This window comes from Adiantum capillus-veneris, chromosome 30, assembly GCF_014529385.1.
Source record: "Adiantum capillus-veneris isolate H3 chromosome 30, ASM1452938v2, whole genome shotgun sequence".
In the NCBI taxonomy this organism is placed as follows: domain Eukaryota; kingdom Viridiplantae; phylum Streptophyta; class Polypodiopsida; order Polypodiales; family Pteridaceae; genus Adiantum; species Adiantum capillus-veneris.
Window position 1 is genome coordinate 33471188 of NC_140960.1, and position 17963 is coordinate 33489150.

The window sequence follows — 17963 nt, forward strand, 5'->3', positions numbered from 1 at the left end:
TCCTCATTTAGTTCAAAAGTTTGATTATTTACCATGCTTCGCTTCACCATCCATTGTTTTACTATCCATGAGTTGCTAGTCCATTTCTATGCTCGTGTTGCATGGAAATTTCTTGATGCACCCTTGAGGGATGACCACCATATGTTGATATTTTCATCTAAAAGCGTTCTAAAGGCCCAACATTTCTTCGTCTCAAAAGAAATCTTGTGATTAGATTCATACTATGGATGCTTCGTGACTTCTCTTGGATGGAGGAGATTGTCTAACATACCTTAAGAGTGGCAAAAATTGGAGGCCAACAATTTCAAAAGCTTCAAATAGTTCACTTGTATGAAATTTGCAAAAGTTGGTTTTTTTGGAGAGATCTTCCTCGTCTCACCTTCCCTCAGCTTACATAGTGGAGAAAAACTGGATTCCTTCCACCTCTTACAGCTTATCTTGGGATACCACATAAAGAAAGGTTGAAGTGGATGTGGATGACTGTGAAGGCACACACCATAGGGGCTTTCCAGTCCCATGGCTTTTATGACGCTACATGAGGGTTCCTACAACAAATACTCTATAGGATTTTGGTTACTAGTGCCGGAGTAGACAGCTTTTCTACACCACCAGAGGTAGACACAGCTTTTGGCAGCTGTCATTGTATATCTTTCATGTTTTTTTTCACATTTCTTTTATATTGACTTATGGTCAGATTGTATTTAATGTGGAAAGGGAGAGAAGAAGTTTTTAACATTGTAGGAACAATTCCAAGGACCTCTCAAAGACCTATCTAGGACACTTATGAGAGAGAGAGGTTTTTAACATCATAGGAACAATCCCAAAAGAGATCTACACAATGAGTTTTGCCTTTTTATTCAGGAGGGAATTGAGACAACCTCTCTACTAACCTCACCAACCTTTCCCATAATGTCAGCTTTGACAAAATAAAGCATGCCCACAACCATACAAAATACCAACTATCCCTTCAATTCATCTTGAAGCAAACTTCAATCAATGAAAGTGTAGGAATCACTCTGTTTTGTTCGGTCTGCACATCCATTGATCCATTGCCAAATACTGAAATTGCCTGCATATCATGCCCAATATCATGTATCTGCTCGTAATTTTGTTGGGCAAGTTGCATTTTGATAAGAATTGAAAGTCCTATTGATGAGCTTGCTTTTGTGCAAATTCCACTTACAAGCCCCTCCATGTGTATAAGTACGCATGTATATTTTCCAAGCCACCGCCTTTTGCATTGCATTGCTTAACTTGGCTCTTTGGTTTGGGGATCCTTGCATTTGCAAACAAAAATCGCAGTGTGTGTTCGATACCCACAGATAGGCACACCATTCAACTTCGTCCTTTCCTATCATGACTTCATATTTCTCTTCTCATCATTTTCGTAATGCAAAATGGCTGCATCAAGTGCCTGAAAAACAGAAATGTTATTTTTACTGGATCAATGTTGCAGCAAATAATCATTAAATCAACAAAATATTACCTGGGTCAAGGATTGGGACAGCTGTGACAAAGGATGGCGATATTCTCGTTTTTCTGATTCCTTCAACAATCCCTGCATTTTGTAAGATTGATTAACAGGCTGATATGCTATCGATATACAATTACAGACAACAAGCTGATAAAACAACCATGTGCATAAACCTGTTTAGTGAATTCCTTTCAAGAGAAAATACAACTGATTTGTTATGTTCACAATACTGTTTTAATCTCAGCATTCAATTTTCAACGATAAGGTGTGTGATGCGTGCCCTCTTAGCCTCTTTGCACTTCAACATACGACATCGTCCCTTGGACTCCGTCTAATGTGCAGATTCTGCACTCCATCGTATGCCTGCTGCCCTTCTTCAGCTTGGGTGATGAACCAAAATTGCCTTATGGTCCGTTTAGGATGTGACATGGGCATCCATGTACTGCAATCTTTGTCTGCTTCAGTTGCGACTCTTAAAAGCTTCTCAAACAATCTCATGGTAACAAATCAAAAGCAGATCTCCTCTGGGACTTATGCAGTGTACATGAGTTGGAACTTGGCACACGTAAAGGGAAGTGCAAGCACTATGGACTGATCAATCCACAAAGGGCAGTAAGCCTTGAAGATAGCACAGATTGCTGATGATAATCAGATTTGAATCCACAGAAAACTGTGCACAAAATTGGCATGATAAAAGTCCTCCAAATATGATTATGGGTAGCCGAGGGCATGGGCAGCAAACATAGAAGAGAGAGACATAGCTAAAACCTGCAAAAAACTCAACTTTCTTCAGACCTATTACATTATATAAATGTGATTTCATTTTTTTACGGATAAGCAATTGCATCCTCTTTGTCGGCGGATGGCGGGATAAAACATGGAAAATTGGCATATTTGTCCAAAGAAGAAAATATATTTTCTTGCAGAAATGAGAAGAATTCCTTGTTACCTACATTTACAAGTGAGCATACACGACAATACATTAATAGCACAAGGTGACTAAGAAGACTAACATAGTCCATAGAATGCGTAATTCTTCTGATGTTGCCAATTACCTGTAGCTTATTTTGGATTTGTGTTAGTGCTCCTTTGATTCGTGAAGCCTGCAACAAAGGCAGCCAGCGAAAACATTTAGGAATAGAATTCGAGGTTTGCAAATAAATGTTCAAATCTGCGTGCCGAAAACAAACATTGACTTGCATACATAAGAGACACAAAGCATTTATTTTTGTTTCATAGGTAAAACCTCAAGGAGCTGTACATATCAAAAACATTATACAAGTACTCCTAGATCAGGGTGGGGTGGCCTGTAGGAGTCGTATAGAATAAGCCAGGACATTGGAGAATAATGCCAGGCAATCGAGCCCTGTGATACTGTAAGGAACATAGTGGTGCACGCCCACCGCCACAAGAATGTGTGATCATGCTCCTCCCCTGCCCCGGAGTAGCCCCCTAGGATATCCCATGGGCTGCAAAGGGAATGAACTACCTGTGTCCAATACTACTGGGTGTATCCACTGGAGTGGAGGCTAGCCCTTGACAACATGCAAGCATCTAGCCGCTTTCAATAATCCCCAAGCCACCATCAGACCGAGGCAAAATGCACGTATGCCAAGCTACTCTGGCCATGGTATTATAAACGATGCAATCTAGATAAACTATGTGAATGCACAATCCAACATGAAGCTGTAAACCAAGCTGTGGCTAGAAGCACCTGGTTTGCCACTGGGGCACGACCAGCAACTGATAAATGTGAGGATGATCAATGACATAGCTTCCAACCGATAGACTGTGAAACTGGCATAGACTAGTGTTGAGGGTGAACATCAATCCCAATCTGAAAGCCTGGACCGATGCAAGCTGAGAAAAGCCACCTGATCGCTCAAGTGCTCAAAATGAAGTTCATCATGCCCCGTCGGTAACCAAGATCTGTTAACATGAAAAAAAATCGTTCCCTTCCCCCTCAAAAGTAAGGCGAGAACCCGGAAACTGTAACAGCCAACAAACGGCACCCCAAGACACAAAGCCTGTGCGAATACCCACATGACAGACCACGGCGCAAACTGCATGCCAGAGCACACAAGCATGAGGGAAAACCCAAAGACACTGGCTAATAGTCTCGTCTACATGTTAGGCGCAAACAAGTTCAAATCATGTCCAACTGCCAGCCCATGTCCCTATGCATGAGCCATCAACCACATGAAATACAGGATATGGCAACTTATATGAAAATCCCAAAGAAAAAGCCAGAATCTGAACATGAAAGCATGAGACAGACCAGCATCCAACCAAGACTGCAATCATGCACCCGATAATCCAGATTCCAAACTCTGCTGCCGCAAAACAATATGCCGACCAATGCTAGTAGTATACTTCAAGAAAGATACTGTCAGACGCTGATCTGTAGCTGAGGGCCAGCACCACTCACCAGGGTCCCATGATAACCGTGGCAAAGGTCTGCTCTCCCACATCCATAAATGCAATGAGTACAACGCGGCATTTCCCGGAGAGGCCCAATCAGCCAAGGCGCATGATACCTCATGTGGACGAGGAGGCCATCGAACATGAGCTCACAAAGGCTATCACCGGAAGCCTTGAGGTAACTGGACGCAACAAGTGGGTGGAAGTGGTAAAGAAGAGTCTCCGCAAAGAGGTGAAGATGCGGCATGCATGGTGGCTGAAAATACGAGTCACGGGCATGGAAGGGACTACTGACTCCAACCCTGAAAATGACAGTAAGCAGTTATGTGCGATGCTTGGATATGCACAAGAAAGGACTCTTGCATTTGCAAAATCTTGGAGGCCAGAAAGAGACACTACCGAAAAGAGGGTCCTCATACTAGAATTCTGAGGCACTGACCACTTTTATGAGGAAGAGGGTCATCCTTACTGGTTTGGAGGGGAACCCAATCTTCCGTGATGACGACCTTACAAGGATGCATATGGAGCACATGAGAGCATGTAAGCCCAGAGCCTTGTAGGCAAGGAAGGAGGGGAAGAAGGTCGGGTCATCATTGATGGTCAGCCTGTAGATTAGCAGTCCACGGCCCACCCTCAGAGATGCACATTGCAGTTTGGAACTGCACTTGGTCACTTAGAGCATGTGATGGAGGGCAGAGATACATATTTTGGACAGACACATCAGAGCCTAGAGAGAGGGCTACATCACGTGGAGGGATACCAGTGGGAGCTACAAGGAGAACTCAGGGTGGTAGCCCGGGACACAGAGGCCAGATACATATGGATCAGTCTATAGCACTTTTCACCATCCGGATCCTCATATGCTATGATAGGGTTGTCCTCGTACGTCGTACGGCAACATCCGTACCGTACGTTGCGTCAAGGACTCGTTTGGTCGTTTTTTTTCAAAACTTCAAGCCGTTAGCTAGTTTTGACCAGGTTTGACCAGCTGCCAATGGCTGCATTTCTGAACATTTTCGCCTTGGGAGAGTGGGCATTTGGAAACGTTAGGGCATGTCACATGTGGCATGATGCCATAGTCATAGTCTCTCTCTCTCTCTCTCTCTCTCTCTCTCTCTCTCTCTCTCTCTCTCTCCCCCCCACACACACACACACACATCTCCCTTTGAGTTTTAACCATAGTCACAAGGGATGCGTCCCGAGGAGTGACCAAGATAGGAGGGCAAGCGGGCCCATGTTCGAATATCCCCGACGATATCTTCGAAGAGTGCAAAGCAAAGTATCTCCCCTTGAAGACGCGCAAGGGGGTTGCAAAGGCATCGGAGGAGGTGGTGCCGCCCGACCATGATGTCTCCGATTCGGGAGAGGATGATTCTCCATCAATGTCCGTTGCATCTAGTGCCGCTACCGTGGCCTCCACCGATGGGGGTAGCATCTCAAAGAAGAGCAAGAGTTGTCATGGTGGGCGGCCTCCAAAGCAAGCTACTCTTGCACAAGCGGTGGGTGGAGCTTCTTGTCCATTGTCTTTCCTCAAAGAGAGGCAACAGCAAGCGGAGATAGAGATTGCACGAACCATCATTGAGTGCAATCTCTCTTCTATATTCTTCTTACGGATCATTGGAAACGCATGGTGAAGGCTATTGCCGCGGTTGGTCCATGCGAGGGGTGGACCAGAGTGTCGTACCATGACATGCGCACATGGAAGCTTGATGAAGAGAGGGCGCGAATCGACAAGTCTCTTGACCCTGTGTGTGCCGGATGGGAAAAGTATGGATGCTCTATTCTCTCCGATGGATGGAGTGACTGCAAGAAGAGGGGCATCATTAATATCCTTGTCTCATGCCCTCTTGGGCCTTGGCACCTACTTCTTGCGAGCGGTTGATGCAGGAGCAAGGGGAAAGAAAGTCACGGGTGCCTTCATATATTACCACATCCTTCAAGCCATAATCGAGATAAAATTTTATGTTTCTACTTTCAAGCATCTACTATCTTTATCTCTTTTGCCTTTTGCATTGGATCTTCTCACTTTCCTTTTCTCCATATGTAGATCGGTGCAAGCATCGTAATTCAAGTAATTACCGACAATGCCTCCAATTGTGCTTCCAAGGCCAAAAAGCTAGAGGTGGAGTTTTCGTCCATAGTATAGACTCCATGTGCATCTCGTTGCATTGACCTTCTCATGGAGGACATTGGCAACCTATCTTGGGTGAAGGACATTCTAACCCAAGCCCTCTCAATTGTCAACTTCCTCAACAAAAAGGTGAGAGTACTTGCAATTTATCGCACTTACTCTAACTTGGAGTTGAAGACGCCTTCCGGAACACACTTTGCTGCTATGTGGCTCCTCCTTGAGGCGCCTCTATGATGTGAAAACCAACTTGCAAAAGACAATGGTCTTGGATGAATTCAAAGCATGGATGGAAGGAGAGACACAACCGGCCCAACAAGATGCAAAAGCCATCCAACGGCTTTGCTTGAAGGAGGAGTTTTGGCAAGCCGTCAAGGGTCTTGTCATTGTGGTCTTCCCCACTCTATTGCTCAAACCATGGATGGAAGGAGAGACACAACCGGCCCAACAAGATGCAAAATCCATCCAACGGCTTTGCTTGAAGGAGTTTTGGCAAGCCGTTAAGGGTCTTGTCATTGTGGTCTTCCCCACTCTATTGCTAGAGTGGTATTTGCTTTAGATTGCACAAATGCTGATACAAAGGATCTAGATGCTTAGATACTGATGGGATCTTGCGGGAGATGCTTGGATTTGAGAGGCTAAAGGCTGAAAACTGAAACACTAGAGAGGCTGACTTGGATCTGCAAACTTGACGAGGCTATGGGCTGAAAACTGAAATTGCTGACGGGGCTAATGATTGAATTCTAGAAACGTTGAGGGATCTGAGACCGAGACTGCAAGACAGATATGTTTCTTCTCTCCCTCTTTATCTATTGCACATCTCTCTCATTAAGTAAAGGAACCTTGTGTACATACTGAGCACTCAACCTGAGCTATCACCATCAATCACTTCTGCTGCACCTAACATTGGTATTTGAGCCCTTTGGCAATGCTTCGGTATCATCACTCAAGAAAAGGGGACCACAATTTTTTTTTGCTTGTCTGAGATTTGGTAGGTGTGAGCACAAGGCTGTCAAGCGGTGCACCAGTAGGAAGGAGTTGAGCTTGGGTAAGCGGTAAAGCCTTCTTAAGCCAGATTGCAAGTAGTACCAAGGATCCAGTACCATTGTACCCCAGTACCCCAAGTACCCCAGTTGTCACAAGTTGGTGATGTGGCATGCCCAACCTAAGACACTGGCCCAAAGGACAAAGGGTTACGGTTTAGAAACTCTAGCCTAGAAGAATTGAACCCAGAAGATGTGGCCGAGAGGCCTAATGGGTTAGGGTTTAAAAACCTAGCCCCTACTAACTTAAGGAGCACCGGCCGAGGGGCCTAAACCCTACTTCTCAAAAGCGCGAAGGCTGGGCTGAATTTCCGTAAAAAGCATGGACATGCTGACGTGGCAAGCTGTACGGATTTCCACATTTTACAGTGGCTGTGCTGGCAGTTTTGCACATGCTTTTGACAATAGATGCTTTTGAGTGCAAGGGCTTTTGGTTCAGGAGATTTTGGGGCTCTGTTTTTGGGCATCCCTTGTACTTTTTATAAGAGCATTTGGACGTAGAGTCTCGAAGAGCTGGTCCCTCATAGAGTTGTACCTTTGTGAAGCAATAATAAAATACCAAAGGGGCGCCAGTCTTTGGGGCCAGTGCATCTAGGGACAAAACTCTGTCGTTCCGTGTTCCGTGGTCTATGTCGAATCTCTCTCTCTCTCTCTCTCTCTCTCTCTCTCTCTCGTACCTGTTGCTGCACCACCCCGCGTACCTGTTGCTGCTGCTGTAGGTTCGCGACCAACTGCAGCTCCCTCCCGCGTACCTGCTGCCTTTCCCCACCCGCTGCTGCTGCTATCCCTCGACCTGCTGCTGCTGCTGTACTGCTGCCCACTGCCTGCCTGCGTGCTGCTGATAGCTACAGTGCAGTGCACACAGCAAGAGAAAGTGCAGAGAGAGATACATATAGAGAGACACTCACAGAAGATACCTTCCAGCCCATGAAGATACTCGCCATGATTCAGCTGAAGTGAAGGACACAAGGAAGTGAAACAAACAAGTAAGAAAGATGGCGGAGCACTTCATGGTCACAAGTAAGAGGATGACAATCATTGAAAGAGAGTTGAAAGAATGCAAAGTTCACATAGAAGAGTGGAAGAAAGAGAAGAGCTCACTTCTTGAATGGAAAAAGAGGGAGGAAAAGGCGAAGGAACTAGAGCGCAAAGAGTTCCGGGCTGAAATGCAAGCTCTAAAAGGTAACATCTCAGCCCTTCGGAAGGAACTTGCCGAAACTAAAGAGAGAGGACGCCTTGAAGATGGAGAAATTCAGCCATCAATGATAGATGAGCTGACTATTATACGAGCGCAAGTCAAAGAGATAAAGGAGGAAGGAGAAAAGAAGACCTCATGGGTGGAGGTTCTCTCCAAAACGCAAAAGAAGGTGGAAGAGGCTGAAAAGTGGATTGAAATTGTCAAGAAGGGGAAGGGCAAGGACATTCCGGCTACACCCGACATCATCAACAAGACACTTGAAGAGGAAAAACGAAGAAGGGTACGCGCTCTATACGTGAGAGTGACCGGCCTAAAAGATTCAATAAGGTAGACCAAGAGGTGAAGAGCCTCATGTCAATGATGGGGGTGGAGAAGCCCTCGCACACACAAGCTTGGAGAGTGGGCAAGAAGAATGAAGGTAATGGGGAGAGTTCAAAAGAACGGGGTCTCATTTTGTGCTTTCCCTCCATGGAAGAAAAGAAAGACTTTTTAAAGAAGAGGCCAACCCTCAAGAAAACAGGTATCGTTTTAGGAGATGACCTTACCCTCTCACAGCTTGCACATATGAGAGAGGTCATGCCGGAGATTAGAGCAGCAAGGGAGAAGGGAAAGTTAGCCTTTTACAGAGATGGGCAAGTAGTGATTACAGAGTGCCTCTCTACATGACGGTGCGAGACCTATGGGACCACTCTCAGGATGGCGGTTTGGAACTGTAATGGTTCGTATAGACTTGATGTGGGGGCCTTTGAGGACAGCTTCAGAGACAAAGACATTGTTTTCTACTCAGAGACTCATCAAGCTAAAGGACAGTTGATGCCGCATATATCAGGATACAAATGGGAGAGCTTGCCGGACATGCACCAGATCTGAGCAGGGGACAAGAGGATCAAGAGGTGTAGGAGTTATTTTCAGAGAGGAGCTCCAGCCACGTGCACATAGTTCGGAGAGATGATCAAGCCAGATACATGTGGGTGAGGCTGAGGGCAGAGACTGGACGTTTCTTGTACATCGCCATATGCTATTTTACTCCCAGCACTTCAATATATGCTTCACCCAAAGGACAGTCTCCTTACTCTGTACTTGCTAATGATATTTGGGAGTTCTCCAGGGATGGAGACATCATACCATTGGGAGACTTCAATGCCAGTACAGGCAGTTCACAGACGGTTTTCTATGACACCTCAAAGGAGATGGGGCTTGAGAGATGCTCACACGACATAGTGTATACAGAGTATGGGAGATACCTCAGGGAGATGACGACTACTCACAGTTTAGCCATACTTAATGGCTTACCGACCTTCCCATCATCTATAGGTTTTACTTGTTTTCCACACAGACATGGGGCCAGTACTGCAGACTATGTTCTAACACATCCAAGCTTTATATCTCACATTTAGGATTTTACAGTGGGGCCAAGGCCTATTGGGATAGCAGTAGATCATACACTTTTGACATCATCAATCTCCTTTGAGTACTATACATCTCAGGCCTCACGGGGTGGTAGACATCCACACTATACATTCACACTAGAGACTGACTCAGTCTATGCAGAGGAGATACGTAGACTTTTATGCACATCAAAGCCAGTATACACAGTGGAAGAGATCACGTCTATGCTAACAGTGACATTAAATGGGGCAGCGACAGAGGCATACCCACACACTCATCCTGGCCAGAGGCATCGTTCTGGGCACATGCCTCAGAACAGCTGGTATGATGAGGAGTTTGCTACACGACGACTAGTACGACGGAAGAAGCGAGCTTTAATGGTCCAGATGGAGCAGGATTTATATCATCTCTTCCTTAGTAGAGATTCAAGAGAGGCTTGGCGTCTATTCCATGAGCAATCTCCTGGACAACCACCACTACCAGATCCACCACAGCCATGTCCGGCTATGAGCACCTTCTTTATCACTAAGATGGTGAAGGAGGCCATTGACAAGATGAAGACCAGATGGGCACGGGATCATGAGGGTTTGGTAGCAGAGCACATTATGCATGTTGGGGACTTGTTGGCAGAGATGCTTGCACGGTTGTTCAACCGTGTCATGTGTGCGGAGATCGTCTACTATTGTACCTATCTTCAAGACAGGAGACCCCACAATGCCGGGGAATTACCGTACTATCATGGTAGGACACACATTGGCACAGTTGTATGCATCCATCCTTGAGCATAGGCTGAGCAGTTGGGCAGAGACTATGGGCATACATGCACCTAGACAGGCTGGTTTTAGAAGGGTTTCTCGACACTAGATCATGTCTTTACACGCAAAACTATCATTGAGGGGGTCGAGCACATGGTAGACGGATATATTGCAGATTTGTGGACTTCCGCAAAGCTTTTGACACAATACCAAGGGCCAGATTGATGCGCCGACTTATGGAATTGGGGGTACCCACAAAGCTGATATGGGGATTATGGCATTGTACAGTTCCATGTACGCACCCCAGAGGGGATATCTGACATAATTCACTTATCGGAGTGAAACAGGGATGCCCATTGTCCTCTACTTTATTTGGTATGTATGTTGATGAGGTCTATGATTATATTGACAGAGGAGGAGATAGAGGTGCTCAGCTTGCAGGGACATGGATCCCTCTTTTATTGTCTGCTGACGATATAGAGTTGATATCAGACTCACCAGAGGGTATGCAGAGACATTTGGACGCATTGCATAGTTTTGCAGGGAATAGTGGATTGTCTGTCAACCTTGGTAAAACCAAGGTCATGGTATTTAATACCACGCCACAATGGTCAGGAGATCAACACCTACATTCACATATGCTCAGGACAGTATGGAGTACATTGATGCATACACATATCTTGGGGTGGACCGAGGTTCACACTGAGAGTGGCAGCAAACACTAGATTGACTCGTGCCTATGCAACCCTAGGCAGTTTAGAGAGGATTTGTTCGCAGGTTCAGTTCCAAGAACCTCGAACAAAGCTCTGGCTGGTCGCTTCATTTATGCACTACGGGGTTCAGGTTTGGGGACCATTTGTTGACAGTGCTGGATGGAGTAATATGGAGAGGCCCTTAGTATCTATAATTTCTAGGCTGATTAGAGCCAAGGCCTCAGTTCCACATGACATCATACAAGCGGAGCTGACTACCCCACCTATGGAGATTGAGGCACTTATCAGATCAGTATCATTTGTACACAGCTTATGGGACACCACCAGGGACAGATATGCTAGGCTTGCTCTTGAGTCGTCCAGACAGCTGACATTACAAGGAGATACATCATGTTGGTATGCACAGATGAGCTCATGGTTTCAGAGGCATGGTTTCAGCATGGACAGGCTGCCACCTTTCCAGTATTCTCTTGATGCACCATCTTTGGCTCTTACACAGATGGAGATTACTAGACTCATTCGGTAGGATCTTATCCAGCTTGATACCAGGGGGACATGGATAGAGCCATCACGAGAGTTGGGTACAAAGAGGGCTTTCTATAGAGAGCATCTTCTCCAACTCACGACAAACGGATTTGTCACACGGCCCAGCTACATGGACACACATCTATCTCATGGGTTACGATGTGCCATAGGCCAAATACGCACATCTTCACACCAGCTTGGGATTGAGACACGTAGATTCAAAGGCATACCAGCAGACAATAGGATATGTCAGTTATGCCATGCAGAGCCAGAGACAGAGCTTCACTACATATGTCACTGCACAATCTACTATGAGATACGGGGACGCTTTCACTGCTTATTCAGAGATGGTTTTGACTCGTTAGATAGAGTCATGAGATATCAGGAGCAGAGATGTCTCGGATTATTTCTACTTGAGATATAGAGACATAGAGACTCTCTATTGAGAGGGCATAGACAGAGAGTCCCAGAGACGCATCTCAGATTTCTTCAGTCAGAGTACCACAGAGGTAGAGGGGCCACCACCACCACAGAGCTCTGTTCCCACCCATACACACACACCAATGGTACTCTCATTAACCGAGCTATAGAGTTGGGGAGATCGAGACGACCACGATTGAGGGAAGCCATGTAACACCGACGAAGATTGTAGCACAGGATCCACAGGATTCTAGCACGACACCCAAAGTGTCGATCAGGATAGACTTCATGCTATTGCTATAATGTATCATGGTGACACTTATCCCCATTTTGTACCTTTGTGCCATTATACCATTGCTCAGCTTACCAGCCACCCATAGGAGTCAATAACACTCCTATCTTAGTTTCTAGTTTGTAGTTTTCTTTGTTTGTACCCAGACTTGGTACTAGACTCACCATTGTAATCAGTTTGGTCTCATAGGTCATTTTGGCCTTTTGTAGACGTTAATAAATCATTTCATTTCATTTCTCTCTCTCTCTCTCTCTCTCTCTCTCTCTCTCTCTCTCTCTCTCTCTCTCTCTCTAAGGTCCCTTGGGATAGTTTCCTACGACATTAAAACATTCTTCTTCTCGAGTGTGTGTGTGGGTGTGTGCGTGCTAATAAAAAGAGGAAAATGGTATAACCTTTCTATCACCCAAGTGTCCTAGATTGGTTATGCCATTTCCCTCTTGAATCACAGGTCTTGAGTTCAACTCTTGTCGTCGGATAGATCTTTAAACACTCATGGGATAGTTTCCTACGACGTTAAAACATTCTTCTTCTTCTTCTTCTTCTTCTTCTTCTCTCTCTCTCTCTCTCTCTCTCTCTCTCTCTCTATATATATATATATATATATATATATATATTATATTCAAGTTTTGTTCAATTATTTGCAATTTCTATTTGTGTGTTGCTATTGATTTATCGCTTGGAGTGTCCAGGCCCGTAACATTGGTATCAAAGCTCACGACGATTCTTCTTCTGCAGAGAATCCGAATCTTTCTACAACACACATGAATCCTCCTAGAGAATTTGACAAAGATGACACCCCTTCGACGGTTAGTCTGCGGAGATATGAAGACAAGCAAAATCCCAACGGGGGAACAGAGAAAACCAACAGAGATTTTCGCGAATTTCCGATGGGGACTCTGGATAGAACGGAGTACAAACGCCAATTGCGGGTTGACACGTGTATGAACAAATTGATCAAGTACTCCAAGGAACCGAAATATGTGAATCACCGGAAGTATTACCCTCTTGACGAGGTTCACGCCAAATGGCGAGAGGCCATTTGTCACCAGGAGGTGTATTTTTCCTGTTGCCTTCCGTAAATAAGTATTAGATATATTTATTTTATTTTTACTTGTTTGTCCCGAAACCCTTGAAAAGGTGCAAGTGGACATTGCATGGCCAGTGTGAAACGGCTGCAGCCAAATGGGTTTCTCACATCGGGGATCTAGGTCGGTCAGACAGGGACTGCCCGGGCAAGTTAGCACTGAATTCTGATGAGTATGGAAGCTCGTGTGCGCCAAATTGGAATTTGGGCCACTCGTCAAGTCACCGCAACTTTATAAGTTGAAAGGGGCCAGTAAATTAACCCACATTGTAGATGTTGGTCAAATGGTAGTCTTCAATGATGGTGAGGAGACCGATAGGGACGCCATGGAAGCATCTCCTAAAATTTAGGGAACTGCTATTCTTGACCGGAAAATGTGTTCGCGTCATTAGCTCTGGAATGACAAGGGGAACATTCTATTGCTCTGTTGCCAAGTCAACTGACGCACCAGTTGAGATATTTTTAGCAGGGAACGCCCAAACTCGGAAACTGGGCGACGTGTCAGCTTGTGAGAGATTCTGCCACTCTGGGAGGCAAAAACGAGCTGCATATCAACAAAGGGGGCGCCATTCTCAGCCTCAGGTGGATTGTAGCAGATACAGAAGCTATGGAATGCTTACCTTGCCCTCTATGCACAGTATGGTGATGGGAGTGATGCCCCGCACGCTACATACTACTCTCTTTCTCCCCTACGTACAATATGTTATGCCCCACTAGTGGGCTTCTCATTTGACCTATGTACAGTTCTGGGGGTTTATGCGCGTTTGCCAAGGCAAGAGCCTTCTGAACAGGAACCGGATTAGCTAATTGCTAATCCCCCACAGGTACGCACAGTTCCATCACGAAAGATTGCGAGTTTGGAGAGTTTTCTCGTGTGAAAACTCGTCCAATTCACAGGGGAACTGTCCCATTGCATGAGGGAGCCCTTGGGACACGCGTAGGCGTGTTCGCTCTGCTAAAAACGATCCGAAACAGCGAATTACAGCCTGCTGTGTTTTTCTGCAGGTTTAGGGTTTCGCACCTAAACTGCAAGGGAACACCGGGGGAGCCTCGTGAGAGCCTTGGGATGCGTGTACAGGCTTTTGGGCACCCGGCAGTGAAAAACAGGGAATTACAGCCCGCTGAAATTCTGTGACAGCTCACCAGAAAGCTTCCAGATATTGAGGGAATCCGTCCTAGACAGGTGTTTTTGACCTACAGGGGTTTTTGCGCCGTTATGCTGTCGAAATCCGGTCGAAAACCTGCGTTTTCAGCCCTCGCCAGGTTTGGACAGCTTTGTGAAAGCTTGTGCGAAGTGGTCGGATCGTCTACTTTAATTTGGATAAAGAAATACTGAAAGGGGCGCCAGTCTTTGGGGCCTACAGAGTGTCGGTCTCGTGTGCGTAGTGACATTCTAGTCGCTGGATGCAACTGTGTTCTCTTCCCTTCTCAGTGCTCTGTGTAAAGTTAACAGGTAATTAAAATAGTACCGCCCTCTACGTTGTACAGGTCGGTTATACCATTCATTTTCTTGTCAAGTAGAAAATGAAACAAAAAGCAAAGCCAAGTGCAGAAAAATAGAAACTGTACTCACACGTGGAGCCGGTCCCCCCTTCAAAATGGCTTTTGTATTATAGATTCTCCCATCAAGAGAGACTTGGTACCATTTGACCTAGGTGATACAATGAAGATGGAAAGCTTCATGCATCACGATCATAACATAGACTTTGTAAAAAACATTAACTATCCCCAGCCTCAGTCCCATGGCCTCAAACACCTTCAAAGGTGGAGAGAGCTAGCGGGGAATGAGGATAGGGAAGAGGAAGAAGAAACATTCATAGGAGAAAGAAATAGTTCCTCACTTATTATCACTCTTCTTGCTAGTATACATAATAGCATAGTAATGATGATGGAGAAGATGGAAAGCTTAAGCATTGAAGCATGGCTCTTGGTTGGATTTGCATTCCATAGCCAAGAGTGTTTGTGTAGGCTCTCAACTTCCCTACTAGCTTGGAGAAGGAGATGGAACTCTTGCACTTTGCACTTCACACAATGAGAGTGTGTGTGAGTGTGTGTGGGAGAGTATACCCCCCAAGCTAGCCCCCTTCTTACTTTGGTCGGCCCCCTCTTCTAGCTCAACATGGAAGCTCATCGGACCTCTACAAGCCTGGCCAATCACATGCAAAATGCATATCAAGTAACAAAGGTAGCCCCGGGACAAGTGTCCCCATTTCCCCTTTGAGAGAGAGTGCTTGATAAATGCAAAAACAATTAATTAAATCAACCAAATTTATTTGGACCCCTTGGGAGGCTAACCAACAGGCTTTAGGCACACTATGAGGGCAACATGAAGAGGAGGTTGACAAATGTCCCTGCTGCTTTCTTTGTACCAAGGATGCCTTGTGTGAGGGTGTATGTGTTATCTCTCTAGCCCCTACAATGAGGGCTCGCCTCCCCTTGTGTAGAGATATGCTTGGACCTTTGAGTACCTTACCCCCTCAAGCGCCTTAGTCATGGAGCACCTTAGCACCTTAGTCATTAAGCACCTTAGTCAGCAAGCACGACAAGCACCTCAAGCTTGGGCCGGGTTCCCACCTCAAGCACAGCCCTAGCTTACCTTAGGTCAAAGGACTTTCAACACTAACCTTTGGAGGTCTTTAATGAAGCTAACCCTAAGATCTTTAAGCTCCATTACTTAGCCTTGCTCTTTGACATAACATCTCTCATTTAGACCCCTTTTACCATTGGCTCCGTGTTGAGATAGACCTGTAAGCACATGTCTATATTCTAACCCTTGTTCCCGTCTATTCTCCCACATTAAATGCTCAGTTTAATATGAGAAAATCATTTGGGTTGTTTAGATATTGGATTTTATGACAGTTTCACGTTCCGTAGTCAAAGCCAAGCAGCCACGAGATGGTTCGACCGATCGGCAATGAAAACTGACTAGTAGAGAAGTGGCTAGGCTCAGTTAGTCATTTACGCCCCTCGGCGAGACTTCATAAGTTGGTGGGTACTAGAAAATTAAACCAAATGGGCAAACTGGACACTTGTCAGCCTGAGAACTTTCTGCAAGACACCTTAGCAAGAGGGGGCACCCAAAATCGATTTGGGAGAGAGGGAGGGCTGATTTTGACACATTGTGAGTACCATGTGTGTGTGTGTGTGAGTTGTGGGTGTAGGTAATCACAACTTTATTGGAAAGCTTGCCTTCTCCTTTGGCTTATGTAGCACGATGATTTTGCTCTCGTGCATTTCTCTTCCTTTTGAAAACATATCTGTGATGTCCAACTCAAGGGCTTTTCATCTGTTATGTGCAATTGTGGGAATTCTATGCTCGATTGCCGGGGCAAAAGACTCTAGCACATGTACCGAATCAGCTAATCACTAATTCAAAGCAGGTACATGCACTAATAGGAGAGATCACTTTGAAGGACCAGATTGAGCAGTTTTGTTGTGGATTGCAAAAAGAAATTCGACCATAATGTCTACAGAAAAAGTCTGACTCCATTCAGAGGCTTATGGGACATGCCAAGCAAGGTTTTGGTATGTATGCCGGCTCATTGACCAATTCCACGGACAAGCCAGTGTCCACCTTAATGGGGCAAGAGTCTTGCAAGGACAAGGAAGAACCAAGGGAACCAACTGATAGTTCATCAGAGAGTTTCGAAGAACCAAGGAAATCAACTGATAAATCATTAGAGAATTTTGAAGATTTAGATTGATGGGCCAGTGGGGCTATCGACAGGTCAAAGGGCACAAAAAAAGAACAAAAAGGTAAGCTAGGTCCACCGCTTTTTGGCCTGGATGCAAAGTGGATGGGAGAAGAGAACCTCGCAGATTCTCTTCAATTTTGAGCTGTACCTTGAAGCTTTTGGAATATTAGCAGCGTCTATTTCAAAAGTTACTAATGAATCAAAAGGTTGAATTTGGTGCAGTGCAAATTGCACAAGAGGGGAGCCACTCCACTCCTTTGTCACAGATTGCCTAGATTGATTAAAGTGACTAATTTCTCTTTTTGAGATTTTAGGAATACTGACAAGCTGATAGTATTTTGCGGAATAAATTTATAAAAATATGTACATTGAACCGGAAAATTCCTAGATTGAACATGATGTTTCATGTGTGTGTTGTTAGAGTATGTGATGAAAAGATGAAATGTCTGCAACATTTTACCTGATGAATGATTTGAACTTAGTGCATCTAGACATCTTTTAGAAATCTGCGAAATCTGTATGTTATGGCTAAGTGAATGTGAAATGAATGTGATTCTATTGCATCAAGATTTCTATTTGGATGAGATGACTGGATACTCTTGTGAGTGCATCAAGAGTTCCGCAAGGATGAGATGGTTGCATAGGGATCTAGGTGCATCAAGAGTTCTGGACTAGATGAGGTGGCTGGATTGAATTATTGAACCTCGGTGTTCAGTGTGAGCTAAGTGTTTGGTTTGTGAACTGTATGCTTTGTGAATGTATTGCTTGAGGGGATGTTCATGAGCACGATTTGCTTGAAATGTGAAAAGAAAGGATATGAATCTGA

At 45.1% G+C, this 17963-nt stretch overlaps 1 protein-coding gene across 1 annotated transcript in view; it reads right to left on the bottom strand.

Moving 5' to 3' along the window:
• Positions 1–288: 288 nt before the first annotated feature.
• The window catches only part of LOC147417774 (general transcription and DNA repair factor IIH subunit TFB1-1-like), a 122381-nt gene continuing 104706 nt past the window's right edge, over positions 289–17963 (bottom strand). The window contains exons 18-20 of the mRNA XM_086506548.1: positions 2530–2577; positions 1487–1558; positions 289–1414 (exon numbers count right to left, since the gene is read on the bottom strand). Coding sequence (XP_086362674.1) covers positions 1355–1414; positions 1487–1558; positions 2530–2577 — 180 coding nt within the window. The 3' untranslated portion in view covers positions 289–1354. The remainder of the gene's footprint in view (positions 1415–1486; positions 1559–2529; positions 2578–17963) is intronic.